At 40.5% G+C, this 19322-nt stretch overlaps 1 protein-coding gene across 4 annotated transcripts; it reads left to right on the forward strand.

Moving 5' to 3' along the window:
* The first annotated feature begins 2139 nt into the window (after window positions 1-2139).
* Window positions 2140-18928, forward strand: LOC140998008 (LIM domain and actin-binding protein 1-like). 4 transcript variants are annotated; one of them, XM_073468123.1, is made up of 10 exons: window positions 2140-2225; window positions 5925-6064; window positions 7436-7478; window positions 11653-12087; window positions 14939-14993; window positions 15349-15446; window positions 15869-15920; window positions 16084-16115; window positions 16224-16357; window positions 16534-18928. In XM_073468123.1, the coding sequence occupies exons 2-10, from the start codon at window positions 5946-5948 to the stop codon at window positions 17573-17575; spliced, it is 2010 nt and encodes a 669-aa protein (XP_073324224.1). In that variant the 5' UTR covers window positions 2140-2225; window positions 5925-5945; the 3' UTR covers window positions 17576-18928. The 4 variants fall into 4 exon arrangements, with proteins under 4 accessions (XP_073324224.1, XP_073324226.1, XP_073324225.1 ...); XM_073468125.1 differs by having other exon boundaries at window positions 2154-2225; window positions 16227-16357; XM_073468124.1 differs by lacking the exon at window positions 2140-2225 and adding an exon at window positions 4253-4269.
* Window positions 18929-19322: the final 394 nt, after the last annotated feature.

A 19322-nucleotide genomic window follows, 5' to 3' on the forward strand; every position in this document is an offset into this window, starting at 1 on the left:
GAGAACAGCTTGTTTATTCAGTTATGGAAGAAAAAAAAATCTGAGTTTGTATTATTACCTCATTCATAGTGTAAATATTACAACTGAGTTTGAATTTCTTCTCCAAAACTACAGTGCATCTTTAAAACTCCTCCTACTTTAGCAAAGGGTCTCAATACACCCTCCGGCACTGTGTAATATACAGTATATTACATCTGGTGAAATCTTATTTTGTGTGATTACTGACTGCTTCTAATGTCCTCCGTGGTCTGTTCTTCATACCCATACGTGACATTAAATTGTGTCTGGGTCTAAAAACACACCCCATCTACTATTCTCTGCAGAATAAACACTCTCTGGGTCTGTCCAGTAAGGAGTCAAATGAGATCTGGACTCACAAGTCATTTATCAGACTTTATATGACAGCATTTCAACATGGAGACACTCCATTGGTTTATATGTCAGCACACTGCTGCTAGGCAACTAACATCAACAACAGAAAAAAAGCTGTCTCATTCCCGTTTCAAAAACGACTGAATGATTGAACATAATTTGAGGAACAAGAAAGAGGAAACAAACACAGATTTATATCTGGCCAATGAGAGACAATAATGTCTCGTTCTGAGTTGGACATTTTTCAGTCTATATCCCATATTTCATTTGTGTGTGATGTCTTTAAAATAAATACATTAGCTGATAAGTCTATATGTGGTCATCATAAACCACTCTTTCACTGACTTGGCCGAAGCCAAGTGATCAGTCTGCTTCACTGTAACAGCCCTGGTGAAGCTCGAGGACTTTCGAGCAGACTGCATGTTGCCAACACTGGAGCATCAAGGAAGATCTTCAAATTAAAGCCGTGATGTCTCTTTTTTACCACAACATCCAGCTGGCCTTATTTGGAAGGCAAATACAATGCAAACATCCACCGCGCGCAACAACAACAACAACCTATCTTTATTCACATTTACAAGTACTGATGCCACATCTCACAAAGGTGCTATTCTTGGAATTTTTTCTGTTGGTCTGCAGGAACTAAGCTAAAATTATGTATTGATGTCGGCTAAAATGACACTTGTCATATTTGAATCTGACTTCTCTTTATAAATGTTAATGTTATTACTTATTCATATCTATTAAAATATTCTTCTTATTATTATTATTATTAAAAATAGTAATATAATTATTATTGTGGCATAGGGCAGCTATGTCATATTTTGATATAGTGATGATGATGTGTGGCATGTGCAATATTTTTGTGTGGGGCATCAGTGCAACTTTTTGCTGAAGAGTATCATGCAATATTCTTGATGTTTATTTTCTGTTTTCTATTGATCTGTGTGTGATACCGTATATTAACTGTAGTTTGATTGTACATGTTAGCTGCTAGGTTGACTGTCACATTTCTCCTAAGGGGGACAATAAAGGCTAATGTCATCTATTTTAACCCAAGCATTGTTATTATTATCACATTGAATAAGGCAATTTCTAATAATCTAGGATAACTTCACTCAAAAATGACAATTCAGTCATTATCTACCCACTCCCATGCCGATTAAAAGTCAGATGAGGTTTTGAAGTCGTTCTCCTGAACAACTAAAGTAGATGGGGACTTGGGGGAAAAAAATTAATTCATTAAAAAAAGAAAAGGGCTCCTTAATACCAGAGATCCCAAATTGATTTGAAAAGGCAACAAGACATGGATTATGACGAGCCTTATGGGGCCATGTTCCTCTAAGGGAGGGGCTGAGTAGATAATGACTGAATTAAAATGTTTTGGGTGAACTTGTCCTTTATCCTGAGTAAATAAGAGCAGTGCTCACAGTCTGTGGTCTAGCACTGCACTGTCAGTCCCTGGAGCATCAATTAGCCTGTCACACGACCTGTAAACCTGAGTTGTCCAGCATGTCTGCTTGTCTGCTTTCTTTCTTTCTTTCGTTTCGTTTCTCTCCACGTGTTTTCCTCGAGCTTGAAGCATGAGGCAGTAAGTCCTGTTGTTCTCAGGAATTTTTGGTGGGTGGTATGCAAGCGCGCCCACACAGACATAAATGCACCAGGTAGGGGTAATGCAATACCCAAGGTCATTGGTGCATGAAATCACGTGACCCGGCTCTTCCACTCCCATGACACCTTTGCGTTCACCCCACCTCTGGCGGCTCCACACCGGGCGGTGACGCAGCGGCAGCAGGACGTGTCAGGTGTCTCGAGGCTTCACTAAAGGAGCGAGTCAACGGAAGTCTGCACAGGTAAGACACGGCTCACAGCAAGGACGTGGAGACAGGTGGGAATAACTCGAGCGAGGGCTGGTTTAGAGATAACCGAAAGTGTGTACTTTGAGAAGTTGAGTGAGTTTTTAGATGTAGGAGTTGATTTTTGTAGTAAGGGACGTGTACATACTCATAGTCTGTCGAGATAATCGATACCGAGCTAGTCCAGCTGCTGAGGCTGTGTTGTAGCCGTAGCTTTTCACTTTATACTCTTACATGTACAAAGGTATAGCCTATATGACAGTATATACGTAGTATATACGTATACTCCCTGTGTGTTTTACCAGAAGTCTAGATGTAACACACCTGACATTAAAGTACTCTTAATGACATGTTTCCCTCCGAGCAGGGCAGCAAAGTCCTCAACACAACTCGTCATGTTTGTGACATCTCGTCAGTATTGATTCTTCAGGTCCAACCCAGTTATTTCCACGTAAACAGCATGTTTTGTGCTTTTGTCTTATAATAACACTAATTGCGTCTTAGGCCATTCATGTGTGAGGCAATGCCAACTCCTCCTTATTACCCATGAGTCATACTGTAGACAACCTGACTGTTTGTTGGTGGCTTGGCTTAAAGCTAAGGGGTAAAAGGTCAGTATCCACCTTTCACTGATAACAAGTGATGGAGACGAAGCTGAACGAGGGTGTTTAGGTTATCAGATTTCAAAAGCTCATATATCAGACAGCCTGTAATGGTTTCAAGGCTCCTCTTGCAGTGTATACCTGCTGAAACAGGGGCCACCTTTGTTAAGGCTTTGTTTACATTCTGTTGCCTTTGTTACTTCTGATTAATGATGATTTCGTCAATGTTGAATTCAAGGATGTAATAGGCCTACAGGAAATGATGATGTAATGCCGGGAGAATACAGGACCCTGTTCTCATACAAAGCAAAACTACAAAAAACACAAAAAAAGAGTTGGCTATTATATGATAGTTCTCTTTTATTGCTTATTAATAATACTGCAGAATGTGCCTTTAGCTTTTATATCTAACCTACGATGTCAGACTAACCGTCTCTCTCGGTTGCTGGTCAATTTGTTTAAGTTGTTTAATGCTGATGGCCTGTGGAGTTCTTTGTTAAGGACTCGGGTCAGATTTTCTTGACAGTCCAAAGGATGTGACTTTATTCACGTTCTCGAGTGCCTCGTCTCAGTGCCTCTCTTTCAACAGGGGCTAACGTTAGCTAATGCACAATACAGAAGTCCCACAGAGCCCCATGAACATGTCAATGAAACCAATTAGAAGAAAAGTCAAATCAGTCTTATCTGGTGGACCTGCAAAGGTTTATGCACATGTGGTATATGCGAACGTAAATGAGTTTAACTCACAGATACTGGTGTGTGCATGGTCTTCAGAGTCGAAATGGTAATAGCAGCTCCTTAAACAATACTTTGAGGAGAATCTAGTGTCTTTACTCTTGGGCTTTCAAACCAGGTAACGTGAAAGGAGGTCAGAATGTAGAGTGTGTAAGTTGTTGGCACATACAGGAAAAACATGCTATGACCCCACCCTATCCTTTATTTAAATCAGTAACATTTCCTGCTGTGTATTGATTTTCAAAGGACAGCTCTGCTCAGCTTTGCTGTTCTCTTTGTGCGCTTCAAGTGTCAAGAACTTGATTCTCAACTCTCGTCATTTTTCTGGGGAGTTCATGCATACGCTCTTCCTGGTTTCTTCAGTTGCTCTGGCTTCCTTCAACAGTTAAAGGATATGCAAAAGAGGTGGATTGGTGACTCTAAACTCAGTCCACCTGCGTTTGTTAATATCCCTGTGACGGGCCTGTGATCTGACCAGGGTGTGTCCCTGCTTTTCCATCTACGCACCAACCGCAAGAGATCCTGCAAGAGGACTAACAGGATAGAAAGGAGAGGTTAACTTAAGAGTTACCTTTTTAGCAAGGCCATCAAGTTACATTGTTTTACCCATTCAGCAGTGACTGTACACAGCACAACGGAAACAAACTTGTCTGTCAGGCCTTGAAACCTGTAGCAACAGTAAACAACCCCGGGCTATTCAAGAGGTAAGAGACCTAATAAAAGTGTACTGTCCTTCGTATCATTGCATTGTATCTCATTCTTTGTTAATCTTGTTAAGCTTGGCAGTAAACAAAAGTAGTTATGTATATAATTACATACAATTCCATATCGTTAATATGTAATATATGAAATTACATTGCATTTGTCTAAATTGCTAAGTCTGATGGTAATGCAGTGAGAAGTTGTTGCATTTGACTGTTTTAATGTTTAATGTCGGGCCTGATGTTGAAATTCACTTCTGTCCAAAGTCCTCACACCAGTATCGCTTTGCATCTGAGTGGTGATGTAATGGCTGCACTTGTGTGAAAAGGCCCAGACGATAAGAGAAATGGTAATGATTGAGTCAATCAGCTGTGGTGATTTAAACACACTGTCTGAGCACTAACAGAGGGATTCATGGGCTGACATTAGGATATCTCTCCATGTACAGAAAGTGTATCAGAGGCTCGTCATCCGTCTGCAGCACTTTATTTAAGTGTGGGTTTGTTGGAGTTAAAGAAAGATTGCGTGTGCCCTCGGCGAGTTCTCCTCTCATAATGACAATGTGCTCACAGTTTGTAGTTGTGTTTCCATCTTGACATGCAGTCAAGTGGTATGAGATTGATTGCAAGTTTGAACACGTTGACTGTATGAGCACATATATGTGTGAGCACTCTTTGGTATGTATGTCAGGCAGTGGGGTGTAACGAGGAAAACTGATGGAGAACATCTTGTAAATCAGTGATCTCACACTGAAGATAGTTCCACTACGTGCACAAACCTGGACTCTGGCACCAACACTCTGAACAGTCTGAACACGTCCAGGTAGATTTTAGCCTTGTTTTTCTATTTAAAACCAGGTTGTTTTGTCTATGTAAATCTTGTCCGATGTTGACATCCAGTATTTCCAGAATTGTGGTCTCAGTTGCATAAAACACAAAACTTGTAGATGGTACACTGGCGAACAAATTCGCCGAAGAGGATGGAGATGAGTGTTTTATTTTCTCGTTAAAATAAGGAAGAATTTGTCGGGACAGTGAGACCTTGCTGGCTTGTTTTTAATTCAAATCTATGATCCAGCTCAGCCTAAGGAGATGGTTGACGGTATGACTGAAGTTTAGTTTTCTTTGGTAAACTTTTTGTGAAATTATTTAGAGGTGAAGAAACACAATTAGAGATTTTCTGATCTACAGAGTGCAGATCCAATATCAGTGCATTAAAACTATAATTATATTATTATTGTTTTTAACAGCTTTTTACCAGTTACCCTGTATGGATATGATATGATTGCTACCATTGTTGTATGGTCTGACCCACTAACACTTTTGTATTGTAAAACAATAGATAAAAAATACAGACAATGAATGTTAGAAACTTTTCTTTTACTATCTAGTTTTACAGTAAGTCATAATTAAAGAAAAGAACACAAATGTCAACAAATGTAAGTTACACAAGTTGCTTGCTGTTTATGAATATTGGCTACTTGTGCTGCTTGGAAGTAGCCATGTCCCCTCTCTGGATTAATAATTCTCATAGTATTGGATCGAGAGTCACGCACTTGCCGATACCACATTCGGCATTTTAGGCAGTATCGGAGGCATTTCAGATACTGTTATAAGTATCGTGAACATGGCTTATTGTGGTTGTGTTTGCATTACAGGTGTTCAGATAACTGCCAGAGATGGAAAGTGGTCCATTCAATCGACGGTCATGGGCGACACAGTCCTTGCGTGTCACAGCGAAGGAGCTGTCACTGAGTGGACGAGGAAAAAACAATGCCATAGCTGAACGCTTCTCCAAGTGAGTAACGCCTGGCTTCTTTCAGTAATGCTAGCTGTTAGTTAACACTGGTAAAACTGTCAGTAGTACAAGACATGAATGCTAAATACATCTTTGGATAATGCTGCTTTGTTTGGCCCACATGACTACATCTTATTACCAGCCGCAACAACATCAACTGGTAATGTTTTTACCTTGTGAGTCTATCCGGTGTGTCATAATTGCAAAATGTCCTCCTGGGGACACCTATTGGAAGTTGTCTATCCAGATTTGTCAGTGTGATAGCGTCACAACACTGTAAGGTACAGTAACAAAACTTCTCAGTTGTGTAGTCCAGATCAAAATGAAGGCCAAGGTTGAAAGTGGGTATGGTCCGACCCATTAGTACTGAGTACTAATGCAATAATGTAGTAATGGTTACTTAGTAGTCATGGGGCAGATCATGAACATGCTGATGGGCGTTGCAGCTGGTGTGATCCCATCACAAGATGCTCTAGTTATTAATGATATTAACTGTTCTGTCAGTGCTTTTGACTTATTTTATGCTGAAGTACAAAATGTCAGCGCTCCATTTAGGACTCCAATGAACGAGTTCAGACTTGTTGAGTCTGCTTATGCATTTCATTTCTGCAGCCTTAAAACAAGTGATTACCATTTTCACTAATTTGATGATGTATTGAAAATGAAGGCAACAAAATATTATTATTTTGTCTCACAGAATGCCAGTTTTGTCATTTAATTAAAAAAAAATCTAATTAAACAAGCTGGTCTAAAATCAAACGAGAGACAATCCAGCCGCAACGCCTGCCAACATGTTCACGTGAGTACTGAGTAGTCATTATAACATTATTACATAATGGGTCAAATCACACTTATCTTCAAACTGGGCTTTCATTTTGATCTCAACCACACACCTGTAAAATTTTGTGACTGTATTAAAATGAATGTGGGCCAGGAGTAAAGTACGGTGGCCCTCTTGCTTAGACTGTGCCCGTCTTCAAACTCGGCCTTCATTTTGATCTTAACTACACACTTGTCAAATTTCCTGAGTATTTTGTACAGTTGTGATGCTATCGTGCTGGCAAGAATTTCCATCGACAGATGGAAAGAGACAAACATAAACAACTTGCAAAAATACTCAAAACTGCCTTTTTGGCACTTGCTACAAAAGGTGTCTGCAGGACCACATTTTACTATGAGGTAACGCACACACACAGACTCACAAGGTGAAAACATTTCAACAAAATTCTACACTATAAAAAATGTTTTCACAGTGTACTGTTGCTGAACATTTTGCAAAGCTCTTTAAAGAAGAAATGTCACTGATCTGAGAAAAGTGTTGTGTTCTTGTTTTGAGTCAGCAGAGGTCAGTGTTGTTTCTGTCTTTCTCAGGTACCAGAAAGCTGCTGAGGAGTCAAGTGCAGACAAGAAAAAGGTAGAACATATTTCATATATTTTTATTTTAGTTTAGAGACAATTCATGGAGTGAATGAAATAATAGTATACAGCTTCATTTGTTAAACACAATCTTAAATCAATGATCAGTGCATCTTGTTTCCATTGTTTTGATAAGCCTCTCCAAGATGTAAATGAAATGTGTGTGTACACTTGCTTCATTTGCTCAGTAGCTGCTGGTGGGGCTGAACTAATTGCTGCATGTTGAGATGAGGAGTGCACACGCACACAAACACACACACACACACAAACACACACACACACACACACACACACACTCACCATGCCAACACACTGTCTGAGCCAAATGTCTTCTTTAGCTGACCTCTCATTGGCCACTTGTTGCGATGGGCAGGCTATCAAACCCATAATCCTACTTCAGTGTAATCCCCGCAATGCTCTGTGTGTAGCTGCTTTGTCAGTGTGAAAGACTGATAAACAAAGCAGGACTGAGATTAAATGAGTTAACTGATCGGCTAATACCATGAAGAACTACAAGGTAATGTGGCTGTGCATGTAGCTGCTATATGAAATGTGGTGGCTGTTTACCTGTGTGAGTGTGTGAAGCAGGTGCTTTAAAAGTGTGTGAGCTTCTATAGTCTGTGTTTAATGATCTGATTGGTAATGACAGTGACAAGAAGGCTTTGTTCTTTGTTACTTCTGTACAAATGGGATATGAATATTCTGTGTGTTATAGCAGCTCTCCTGCATCTTTCCCATACATGCAGTGCACAGACGAAGCTCTGAAGGCTCATTTCTGTCAAACACACGGCTACAGATTGTCCATTTTTTTCTTTACACTAATTTATATTTTTGGTGTGATTCATCATCGTTTATTATAATTTTTCCGGAACCAGTAATATGTGTAGATATAAACTGGTGTCACTATTACAGGGTTGCAGAGGTCTAGTTAAAACAGTTAAGGATAACGCTCGTATCCTGATGTGTCTTAGGCAAGTTTGAATGCGCGGGGTAAATGACCATCTGTCCGTCTCCGTGTGTGTGTGTGGGGGGGGGGAGTTGGGGGAGTTGGGGGAAGGGGGCACCACAGTTAGTCCATTAGATAAATTACACAAATGTGTGTGAATAATATCAAACATTTTTTGGTTACAGCTTCTCAGATGTGAAGACTTGCTGCTTTTCTCTGTTTATTGTTATTTTTTTATTCATTTATTTAACCTTTATTTATACTCAAGAGATCATTGAGGGGCAGCCCTCAATACAATGATGAGAAAGAGATATACTAACAGAGAAAAGCAATACCAGTATAAAAATAATTAAAAGGCCTTAAAAGTTTCCGACCACGGAAAAAAGATAGATATATTAGGATAATTATACTAGGAGCTCAGGTAACTTTTATTTTTTCTGAACCGATTTCTGTGAAACTTGGATGTAGGATGGGCCCAGAATAGACCCCGTTTACTTTTGGCGCTGATCTTGATAAAGGGACGGATCCAGGAATATTTCTCACTATAACATTGCAAAGCATTTTTCAACATTTTCATTAATTTCTCAGGGATGCATGGATCTTGATGGAAAGAAACAGGCGTATTGAGGTATCTTATGACTGAGTGAGTCGTTTTGGGCCTTGCTGTAGGTATGCTCTCTAGTGCTGTTTTCGTTAGTTGTTGAATTACTGATTAAATATAATCAGATCCACTTTTAAATGAAAAATAATTGTGGTTAGAATCTGTGAAATTTGTTCACATCATGGACCAATATTTTCCTTTTATGTAGTAAATTGTTGTTAGTTACTATCACAGAATTACTATGAGCTGTCTTCACATCGGGGAAATTATGTTTTCATGGTGCATGTTCCTCCTTCAGAATCTGCAAACAGGCTTGACTGTCTCAGAATTCACTTGATGGTATCAGCGGGTGCAGCTGTACACGTTGGCCTCATGAACAGTGGAACTAATAACTGTACTCATTCTTCCAAAGTCCGAACAGAGGAGTTCAGCTCAGTGAGGAATATGTAAAATGATTATCCATTAATGATTTGTAGAGGAGCATTCAGACTTTAACAGTGTGTAATATACTATTTAGTCTGATATGCCTGCCTTACCACATACAGCGGTCAAGTTAGTTTCATTTCCAGTTTGAACAGGATGCAGTGGCATGAGTGTGTGAAGCACAGTAACTCAATTTTAGTCAGTTTTATAGTTACTATAAAAACAATTTGCAAATACTTTCAAAGCTCAGGAAGAAATAAATTGCCAACTTTATGTCTGACATTGTGTGCTGTCTCTCTTGACACTTTATTTATGGCATCACCTCCAGAGTATCTGAGCTGAGAAGTGTTCAGAATTCTGTATGAATCTCTCACCGTCACTTGATAATTTATTTTTCTTCCCATCTTGTCTTGTTTTCCATATTTTCTGACATTTTTTGCCTTACCCAGAACTGTTCTGTCTTTGAAGATAAGGTCTGTGGAGACTGATTTTTTTGCCAGTATTATTTTCACATGGTTTTTTCTATAGGAAAGTCTCATTGAGATACAGGATCTCTTCTTCCAGGCAGCCCTGGTCAAGATTACAGCATAAGCATTTAAAAAACAGTCACATAAAAAACAAATTCACATGTTGGAACACATTCAATTTATAAAAGCAATAGGAGGGAAATGGTAAAAGAAGAGAGGTATACACATTCCACCTCAAGTCACAGATTATGTAAAGCAGCAAAAGGGTTTCCCTCAGGGCCGTCTGTTAAAGACCTTTAAAGGTGTTCAATGAAGAGAATGTTTCTAAGATAATGGTAATTTGCAGCTCATTCCTTGACCAGGGTGAGAAAGCAGTCTTACCAAGCTGCACCCTGGGGACATTTAAAAGAATCCCGTTTGTAGATCTTGTTCTATAGTTGCTGTGATAGAAGGCTGGAGATATAAGTATGTAGTTGAACTAATAATGTCTCAGCAATCACTGAAGATGGAAAAATGTCAAAGCCGACACAGTGAACAAAGAGTTAACTTTTCCCTGAATGTATCATTTCCTGCTCTGGTTTCCTGGCTATTCTGACTCTCTCTCCCTCTCTCGGTCACTTTGCTGGTGTTAAAGGGGTTGGACTAACTCTTAGGAGCAGATTTTGTCTTGCTGCTAACATCTGGGAGAGCTGTGCCTCTTGCTGTCTCTCAGCACGCTGACCAGTAGAGAAGGACCAACTAAAGGACTCTCACTTTCCTTGCTGTTTGGTTTTGCTTACAACTCCAGCGAATTCAGGTTTTGTTTCATGTTTTTCTGTCTTTTTGCTTAAAAAAAGGGGAACAATCCTGTCACTGTCCGGTTCTTCCTGTTCACTCTGGATTTGCCTCACAAAGACAGTAATTGTATGTCTGGTTTTTTGTCCACTTTGGGGGGTTTGTCCCATTTGTTCTAGTCCTTATTCTCATGTTCTTATTTCTCTCTACTTTCCTTTCTTTCTCTATGTGTGTGCACGTTCATATAACTTATTTTTAGATGTACCAGTTTGATTTGATGTACTTATAAAGTACGCTAAAGCAGTTAAGTTTTTCTTTAATCATTCCTGATTTAAGTTGCAAATGAATTTGTAATTTGTGGTTTCATAATATAAGAGTGTTTAAATGTTTCCTACTGACCTGACCTCAGCTGGGAAGTTCGCCCATAAAAGCTCACATAGTTTTTTGTAAAGATTTATTAGTTGATTAGTTAACTTATATGAGCGTGATTTATTCACTCCTCCACGTCCTCTTTCTTCAACGTGTCATTCCTCTTTTATAATTAAGGAAGTTCCCGGAGGTCACGCTGCAGTAGTGTGCCTCCTGTTGTTCTGTTGTGCTGTTTGCCGCTGGACATGTTTTGTTGAAATGAATGACTGAGTAGTGAACAGAGCCCTTCTTAGTGTTGTTTTTTGGAAAGGTAAAGTTGTAGTGTGGAAGGGAATGCACTTCTCCATCTTGAGCCAATTGTTGCCTTGAGCAGCCGCAGCAAAACATCTATTTCCTGGATCAGCTTTGAACAGCTGTTCTCCTCCTCTGTCAGTGAAGCCAATTTCAGAATCCGGCATTTCCTTTATCCCATTGTGCTGAATGAGGGTTTAAGCTATATGTTTAAGCTGTATATGCGTGAGAAAAACAGACTTCCTCCTGATGTTTTTGATCGGCATTTTCTCTTTCTAACTTCTTTTTCTCTTTCTCACAGACCTCTGAGAGCGCAGCACCCTCCCTGCGGTCAGCCAACCTGAGTGCCCTAAAGAAGCGCTGGGAGCAGGCAGGCAATCGTGATCAGGCAAAAACTTCATCTGTGCCACCTCCCAGCCAACCCAGCTCTCGTGCTCGACCTCCTGCTCTGTCCAGGCCCACTCCTATTGCAGAGGAACGTCCTGCATTAAAGAGCCCCGGCCCGCTGACCACTCAGGGAGGTCAACTTACAGCCAGTCGTGTCCGGAAGTCCTCAAACACATCCCAAGGAGAAGAACAGAGAGGGATGGAGAGGGATGAGCTGACACACAGTGAAAGACCTGAAAAGCTTGAAGAGCAAGTTCCAACCAGCCCCTGTGCCTCTTATGAAAAACCCAGAGTGCCACTGAACAACCTGAAGATGAAGTTTGAGAGGGGAGAGGACGCCATCGGCAAGGTAGGTATAGACGGATTCACTGGAGAGGAACACATGCACAATACATTTGCGACACAATCTTTTTTCACTGCATGGTACGACTTGACTCGACTAGTAAGAAAAGTCCGATCTCATTGTCATGTCTTGTTATTTCATGCTCTCAATGTTTTGTCAATTTTGGATCAAAAATGGTATAAAATATCAGTACTTTTCAAGGTATTGTATTGAACTTAGTAATTCCAGATTTGTAAAATCACTATAGATTACAGTGTGTCAGTGAAAAAAATGCTGCAGCTTCAAAAGGCTAAAGTAGAGCTCCCGTCTATTGTTTTCCGACTGCCACAAAAGATTTCCGCCTACCTTGAAGGGGTTCTTTTTGAGGTGGAAAAGGAAGTAGAGAAAAGTACCTGGCACAAAAAGCAAGAAGAGTCAAGTCGAGCTGTACCCTGCAGTTGAAAGACAGAACTGGACTCTTGAACAAGCAGTGACATCCCCTCAATACATTAATACTTACATTATTTAAGTTTCTATAGAACTGAAACGAAAATTCTCGAGTAATATACTGAAATAAACGAGGCACAGGCGTTAGTCTCTTCTTACTGACAGCTGTGACAGCTGTGCATCTATTGGCCATGTTTCTCAGGCAATAACTGGAACCACAGTGTTGATGATTGGCTGTACTGATGGAGGTCGAAAGGCAGAATGTTTTCACACGTAGCTAACTGTATGTTGCCTGAAGCTGCAGAGACCAGAATTAATTTGCATCTTTTTGAGGAACTCTTAACCACTAAGATCGTACTTCACAAGGCTTGTTGCTGCACCACCAACCACCCATTACATTTACTAAACTGAACAGAAGGGAATATGTAGTAGTAATATTTCTATTGTGAGTATGTGACTGTGTATTTTGTGTATGCATGTAAAAGAGAGATAAGAAGTAACAGTTACTGACCACAATGATAACTTCTCCATGCAGCAATACCACCTACCACTTAAAACACGTTGCTGTCTGTGCAGAAATACTCAGTGCTAAGCATTGTTGTGTTTCTTCCCTGTATTTTCTGAAGTAGTCTCATTCCACCTGGATTTTCTTCCCCACCCTGTTTCTGTCCTTCCCTTCACTCTCCCCCTCTGAGCTCAAAACAACAAGCCCTCCACTCTTCACCTTCCAGCAGAGGAATGCAGGGACATTCCTGACCCAGGGCTGTTTCATACTTCAGAGAATCACCTCTGAGGAGTCTTTATCTCACTTTGCATTAACCACACTGTGTATCCTGGATTTCAAACAGTCCCAGTCTTGAGTTTGAGGTCTTAAATTTTCCCGTTTTATGTCATATTGTGCAGTTCTGTGTCCATGCAGCAGTCGTCACATAAACTGCACAAATTAATATTAGTTGTCTTTTACGTTTCACTTGACTTGCACTCGGTCACGCTCGCCACCATGTCAAGATTCTCCAGCTCTGGAAGCTGTAGCCTTTTAAAAATACTTCATAGTATGACTAAGAGCATGACGTCACCATTAGGAAAGAAGCAGTAGCACAAATTATAACACGTATTCTGTCAATACTGGTCAGAAAGGTTGATTATCTTCTTACTGTAGGTTAAAGCAGGCATGCCCTTCTAGTGTTTGGATTTATGTGGCTGAGGACGATGGTGGCACAACAGGACTCCTCAGTGAAGCAGCCTGAAGAAAGGAGCTATTTTAATTGGCTAAAGCTCTTTTTCCATTTGTGTGTGTGTGTGTGTGTGTGTGTGTGTGTGTGTGTGTGTGTGTGTGTGTGTGTGTGTGTGTGTGTGTGTGTGTGTGTGTGTGTGTGTGTGTGTGTGTGTGTGTGTGTACAGGATAACTGCTGAGAGAAAACTGTCTGGTATACACATTAGTATTGGTGACACGTGGACACACACACACACAAAGCTCATTCTTTTGGTTAAGTGCAATAGAGTATTTCTTTGGTTCTCTGTGCTGCATTTCAAAGGCGTGTTGGTGGCTGTCCTTGCAGATTCCTGTCATTTTTCTGTCTTTAGTGCAGTGTTGCTGAGACGGAGCCTGCAATTTAGTGCTAGTTCGGCGTTTGTAGTTCTGAAACTGTGTCAAAGGCGTGGAAGTAGAATATGGAGCCAGGATTCAGGTATAGTGTCCCTGAAGGCTATATATTTAAAGCTGCACATCTGTCATGCATAACTCAGGACAATATCTGAAACACAACATATTTCGAGTCAATTAGTAAATCTAGTTTATCTATATTTTTATACTTGAGGACACAAACACTTCATATCTTCTACCTGTTTTGCACTGAGGAGTCAAAGTGCTGACCTGTGTGGGATGCTTGTACACCAGTCCTGATGATTAGTGATGTCCATCTGTGATTCAGGCAAGTGGACAGACAGTGCCTCACATACAGCCTGTGAAACTTGTATTTACCAGTAATCTTTGTCTCAGAAATAATTTCAGACTCTCTCTCTCACTCTTTACACTAGTTGACAGAGGCTAAAATAGTACTAGCCCATAGTATTCAATCTCACACAAACTTTAGCACTTTTACAATGTAAAAGTTCTGTACATCGCAGGAAAATTCAAAGCCCTTGAAGTAAACACTTACAAGTAAACAAGCCTGCTTTATTGCATCAGAAATCTCTTATGGTATTCTGGTTAAAACATGTTTACCAAAAAAAATCAGATATAGAAACCTAAATCCAAAGGGTCTGTGTTTTATGAGATTGCCAGATGTATAGTAATGTTTGTTTGGCCGGAAGTGAGGAAAGTAGTAAAGATGTAGAGTTGGTAAACAAGCAAAGTCAGGAGAGGAAACGAGTAGAGCAGCAGATTGTGTCAACTGGACCTCTGATTCCTTGAATCCTTTTACTTCCACAGGGTGGCAGGACAACACTGCGCAGTACTTCATCAGAGGACATGGACCAACATGGGGGTAAAGGCAAAACACACACTTGCATACACACAACCCTTTGAATAATCAACCAAGGTTTTGTACATATCAGTGGAGTTGATACAATAGAAATAATAAAAGTGTCATCTCTAAACCTTTAAGTCCAAAACTGTTCGAATCTTTACCTTAAAACGCACTTATTTCGCACCTTAGTGTTATGCATGTATGTGGGTGGGTAATGTTGTTTCAGGGGACACAGTAGTTTGTGCCACAACTAGATCATGAATAGTACTTTTAAACTGAAGAGTGATCCTTTGTTGTTTAGGTGAAATGCAACCACAATTTTCATGTGAGTTTACTGTCAAAACATTAAATATGTTTATCTCTTCTGCCGTAGGTCCGTCAGTGCATGACAGGGTGTTGGATACGACATCCATGAAGGAGAAGATGGCCAAGTACCAGGCTGCTGTTTTTAAACAAGGCAACGCTCGTGCTGTGAGTTCATGCGATAGGAGCTGAATCAATAACATGATCAAATCAGATAACTCGAAAAATATAATTTCTCTAAAATAGGAATGAAACACAAAACCTTTCTGTGGTGAAACATACAAAGTGGTCTGAATTAAATTATTTCATTTAAGGTGACTGAACTCTGACCGTAATTGCTGACAAGCCAGTAGCTAAGTTCACATATAGTTGTGAGGGAGGCAACATTGTGTTTGAATCCTTATGGTGATTTATGAGTCTTTGTCTCTACCCATGAATGTTACTGTACATACATTGTTTTCTGCCTTCCTGTCTCTTAAATTTATTCCTTCCTACCTTCCTCAGAAAGAGGGGAAATACTCAACAGTTCATGAGTGTTTAAACTTTGAGTGTTTGTTTTCATTTTATCTTTCACTTTGTGTTTCCTCCAGGGTCAGACCTCAGATGTGCCTGCTGCGAAAACATCTGCACCTGAGTGCAATGGTGAGTCTGAGTGGCGATGTTATTGATACAGTATTACCTGTAATATAAAATGTGAAAGGGAACATCCAGTACACTGGCATCCAGAATTAGACACTGATTAGACACTGGTCTGATTTGCCTTTTCAACTGGCTTCTTACATTTTGTGTGTTTTGTCTGTTTCAGGGGAGAACGGCGAGCAGCCCAAAGCAACGAGGGTGAGTCAATCATCACAACCAGCAGGAGACATGCATGAATCACCAAAAGAAATCCAATTTCAACCCTCGTTGATTATGGATATATGTGACTGTTATTGTGTGTTTCAGAAGTTCTGCCCACCGGTGAGGGAGAAGTGCATCGCCTGTCTGAAGACCGTGTACCCGCTGGAGAGACTGGTGGCTCTTCAACACGTCTACCACAAAGGCTGCTTCCGCTGTGTTCACTGCGGCACAAATCTCAGGTTAGAGTCACACTGTTGCATATTTCCTGAATTTTCTTTTCTTGGTTTCCAGAATGGAAACAACTTTTAATGTCACCAGTAAATATGATTTAGATTTCCTCCATGGCTGACTGTTCAAGAGCCTCAAAAAAGAGGCAAGCAAGTAAAATATCATCTTTGCTGCTCTCTGTTTCCAGTCTGGGGAACTACGCCTCTCTGCATGGTAACGTCTACTGCAAGCCCCATTTCAGCCAGCTGTTTAAGTCTAAAGGCAACTATGATGAGGGATTCGGCCATCGCCCTCATAAGGAACTTTGGGAGCCGCGAGCCGACGAAGAGGAAGGTGAGGAAGCGGTGAAGCCAAAAGAACAACCAGCAGCAGTGACACGTCCGGCTGAGAATATCACAGAGAAACCGCCAACCCCAACTGAGGAAACATCCCCACAGGTGAAGGTCACAGATCTGACCGCCATGCTGGAGACCCGTGTGCAGACACAAACAAGCTCCGGTGAGAAACTCCAGTCAACAGAGAAGCTGGCTGAGACACGCAGGCTGAGGGTGGCCTGGCCTCCTCCTGGTGGTGAGGGCCACTCTGAGACAGCAGCACTTAGTCCAGTCACGGAGGGAGCTCCTTCAAGCCGACCCTGGAGAGCCAAGTGGCCCCCAGAGGATGATGCACCATCAGCCTTCCAGAGCTCAGACCGGGCTGAACTGGTAAGCCTGAGGAGGAGCTCTTCTCTCAGGGAACGCATTCGGCCTTTTACAATCGCAGCTAAACCCAGCCCTGCAACCAGTCAGGAACCCAGAGGACCTCGTCGCCCTCTCAAAGCCCTGATGGACTGGAGAAAATCGTTTGAAGAAAAGAACCCATCGGAAGAGTTGCCAAAGGAAAACAAGCCAGAGCCTCAGCAGGTGAAACAGGAAAAGAAAGAGCCTCAAATACCAAGTGAGGCCATCTCAGAGGAAGACGTGGAGACTCAGGAAGAACGAGATGAACAAGCACAGAGAGGAGAGGCAGCAGCAGACAAGATGGCAGCAGAAGAGGGCTCTCTCAGAAGCATCTCACCAGATATCTCACCGTCACCCTCTCCACCTTTACAGCCAAAACAGAACCGCTCCTCCCAGGATGTGGGCTTCTGGGAGGAGGAGAAAGAAGGAAGTGACGCAGAGGAGCTGAGCGCAGAGGATATCATCAAGAGGAACCGCTACTATGAGGAGGACGAGGACTCTGACTCATAGAAACATCTCACATTGTCACGTCCATCCACCTTCTAACACCTTTCAGTCAGTTTTGTTTTCTCAGTTTAAAGGTAGATCACAAATATAGCTTTGCCAGATTTTATAGTGTTATAGGAGAGATGCACAAATGCATAATAGATATGCATATATTCTGCAATAACTGCCTTTAATTTTTGAAATGTTTGATTTTTCTTTTTTTTACATTTTAATTATATACTGTAAAAATATCTAATACAGCTTTTATATGACTCGTGATTATACTAGAAGATGGGCCTCTATTAAATTGAATCATCGCATCTCTGGTCATCATCTCTTTCTAATTATATGCAGCAACAGTGGCGTATCAGATAACCATTTTACTTTATGCAGCACTTTAAGTGCTTTCTAATGACAGGCAGTGCTCTTGTGCATCAAGCAAAACAATCATTACGTGTATTTTTGCCGAATAGACCAAAATATCTCATACCTGGAAGCGTACACCAGCAGAATATTTTAAGATGCTGGTGGAGAACACATTTTGTTTTATATAGGTCATATTTTTACACATTGCCTCAATTTAAATGGTAAATTAAAGAAAAAAACAGAACCCAAGTGAGAATACTCTGGATTACATTCAAGCTAATGTCCAAACCTACATCACACGTCTTCTCTCAGGGATGAAAACATCATCAGTGTACTGTGCTACGTTATCACAGGTATTACAATAACTGGAAAGTCCCCTGCTGTTTAAATACTACAGAGCAGACAATGTGCAGTTTACTACTTTGACTGTAATTGAGTCTTTAGCTCATCACTACACCTGAATAGTCATAAGTAGGTGAAGTTCCTTAAATATAAATGTCTTCTGAACCTTTATAACACTATCCTGCAGGAGGCGCTGGGGTTCAGTTAAAAATAAAGTACAGTTATGTACAACTGCAAATTGCAAAGGGATTATTTTACTCACAGGAGTAGTAGGCGTAGCCATGTGGAGCAGCCTTCATATATTTTCTTACGACAGTCTGAACTTCTCCACTGTGTCAGAACAACTTGCAAATTTTCAGCCTGGTTCTGCTCTCCAGCTGCTCTAGCCACCATTATCACAAGAAAGGGAGAAAATATAACTAATTAAACATTTTTTCCCACTCAGACGTGTCCTTTCAGTCTAATAGCAGAGTATATGTTATCTCTCTGGGCCTTCTGGATTTGTGTATTTTCAAACGTGATCCAGTTTATATGGTATGTAAAAAACATTGTATTTGTTGAATATATGTTTGCACTGTGGAGGATTTTTTAATAATTTGTATAATGACACTTTGGGCATTTCAGTCTTAACTGTTGTTAAAACAAAATTAAAATGTATCAACAAGGAAATCCAGAGTTTGCACAAATCTGACTCTGCCTTTTTTCATTATTGTACCTTTGTACAACCTTACATACCAAACTTAACAAGGTCATTGTCCATCTCGACTTTGTGCACGTTCTCACATTAGAACATTGCTTTAAATTAAGTCAGAGGTCTTTACTTGCAGGCTTTGCTAAGAATATTATCTTTCTTCTTACATACGCATAGATATTATCTCCTTCAGAGAAATTGGTTAAATTGATAGTTTAGATTCTCAAGTTTTCATGCTCACTGGTGCCTGATGTAGCGGTACTGTTGAGCTATAAATAGCACCGTTGATACTTAAATACCAAACATTTTTTAAACGTTTAAAGACATCAAAGACACATGTCCGTCACATTAGACCAAATAATTACAATTAAT

Source organism: Pagrus major, chromosome 6 (assembly GCF_040436345.1).
Source record: "Pagrus major chromosome 6, Pma_NU_1.0".
Classification (NCBI taxonomy): Eukaryota; Metazoa; Chordata; class Actinopteri; order Spariformes; family Sparidae; genus Pagrus; species Pagrus major.

Coding starts and splice junctions, on each gene's coding strand:
- LOC140998008 (XM_073468123.1), top strand. CDS start 5,946: ATGGAAAGTGGTCCATTCAATCGACGGTCATGGGCGACACAGTCCTTG. Junction 6,065..7,435: donor ATAGCTGAACGCTTCTCCAA/GTGAGTAACGCC, acceptor TGTCTTTCTCAG/GTACCAGAAAGCTGCTGAGG. Junction 12,088..14,938: donor GAGAGGACGCCATCGGCAAG/GTAGGTATAGAC, acceptor TTACTTCCACAG/GGTGGCAGGACAACACTGCG.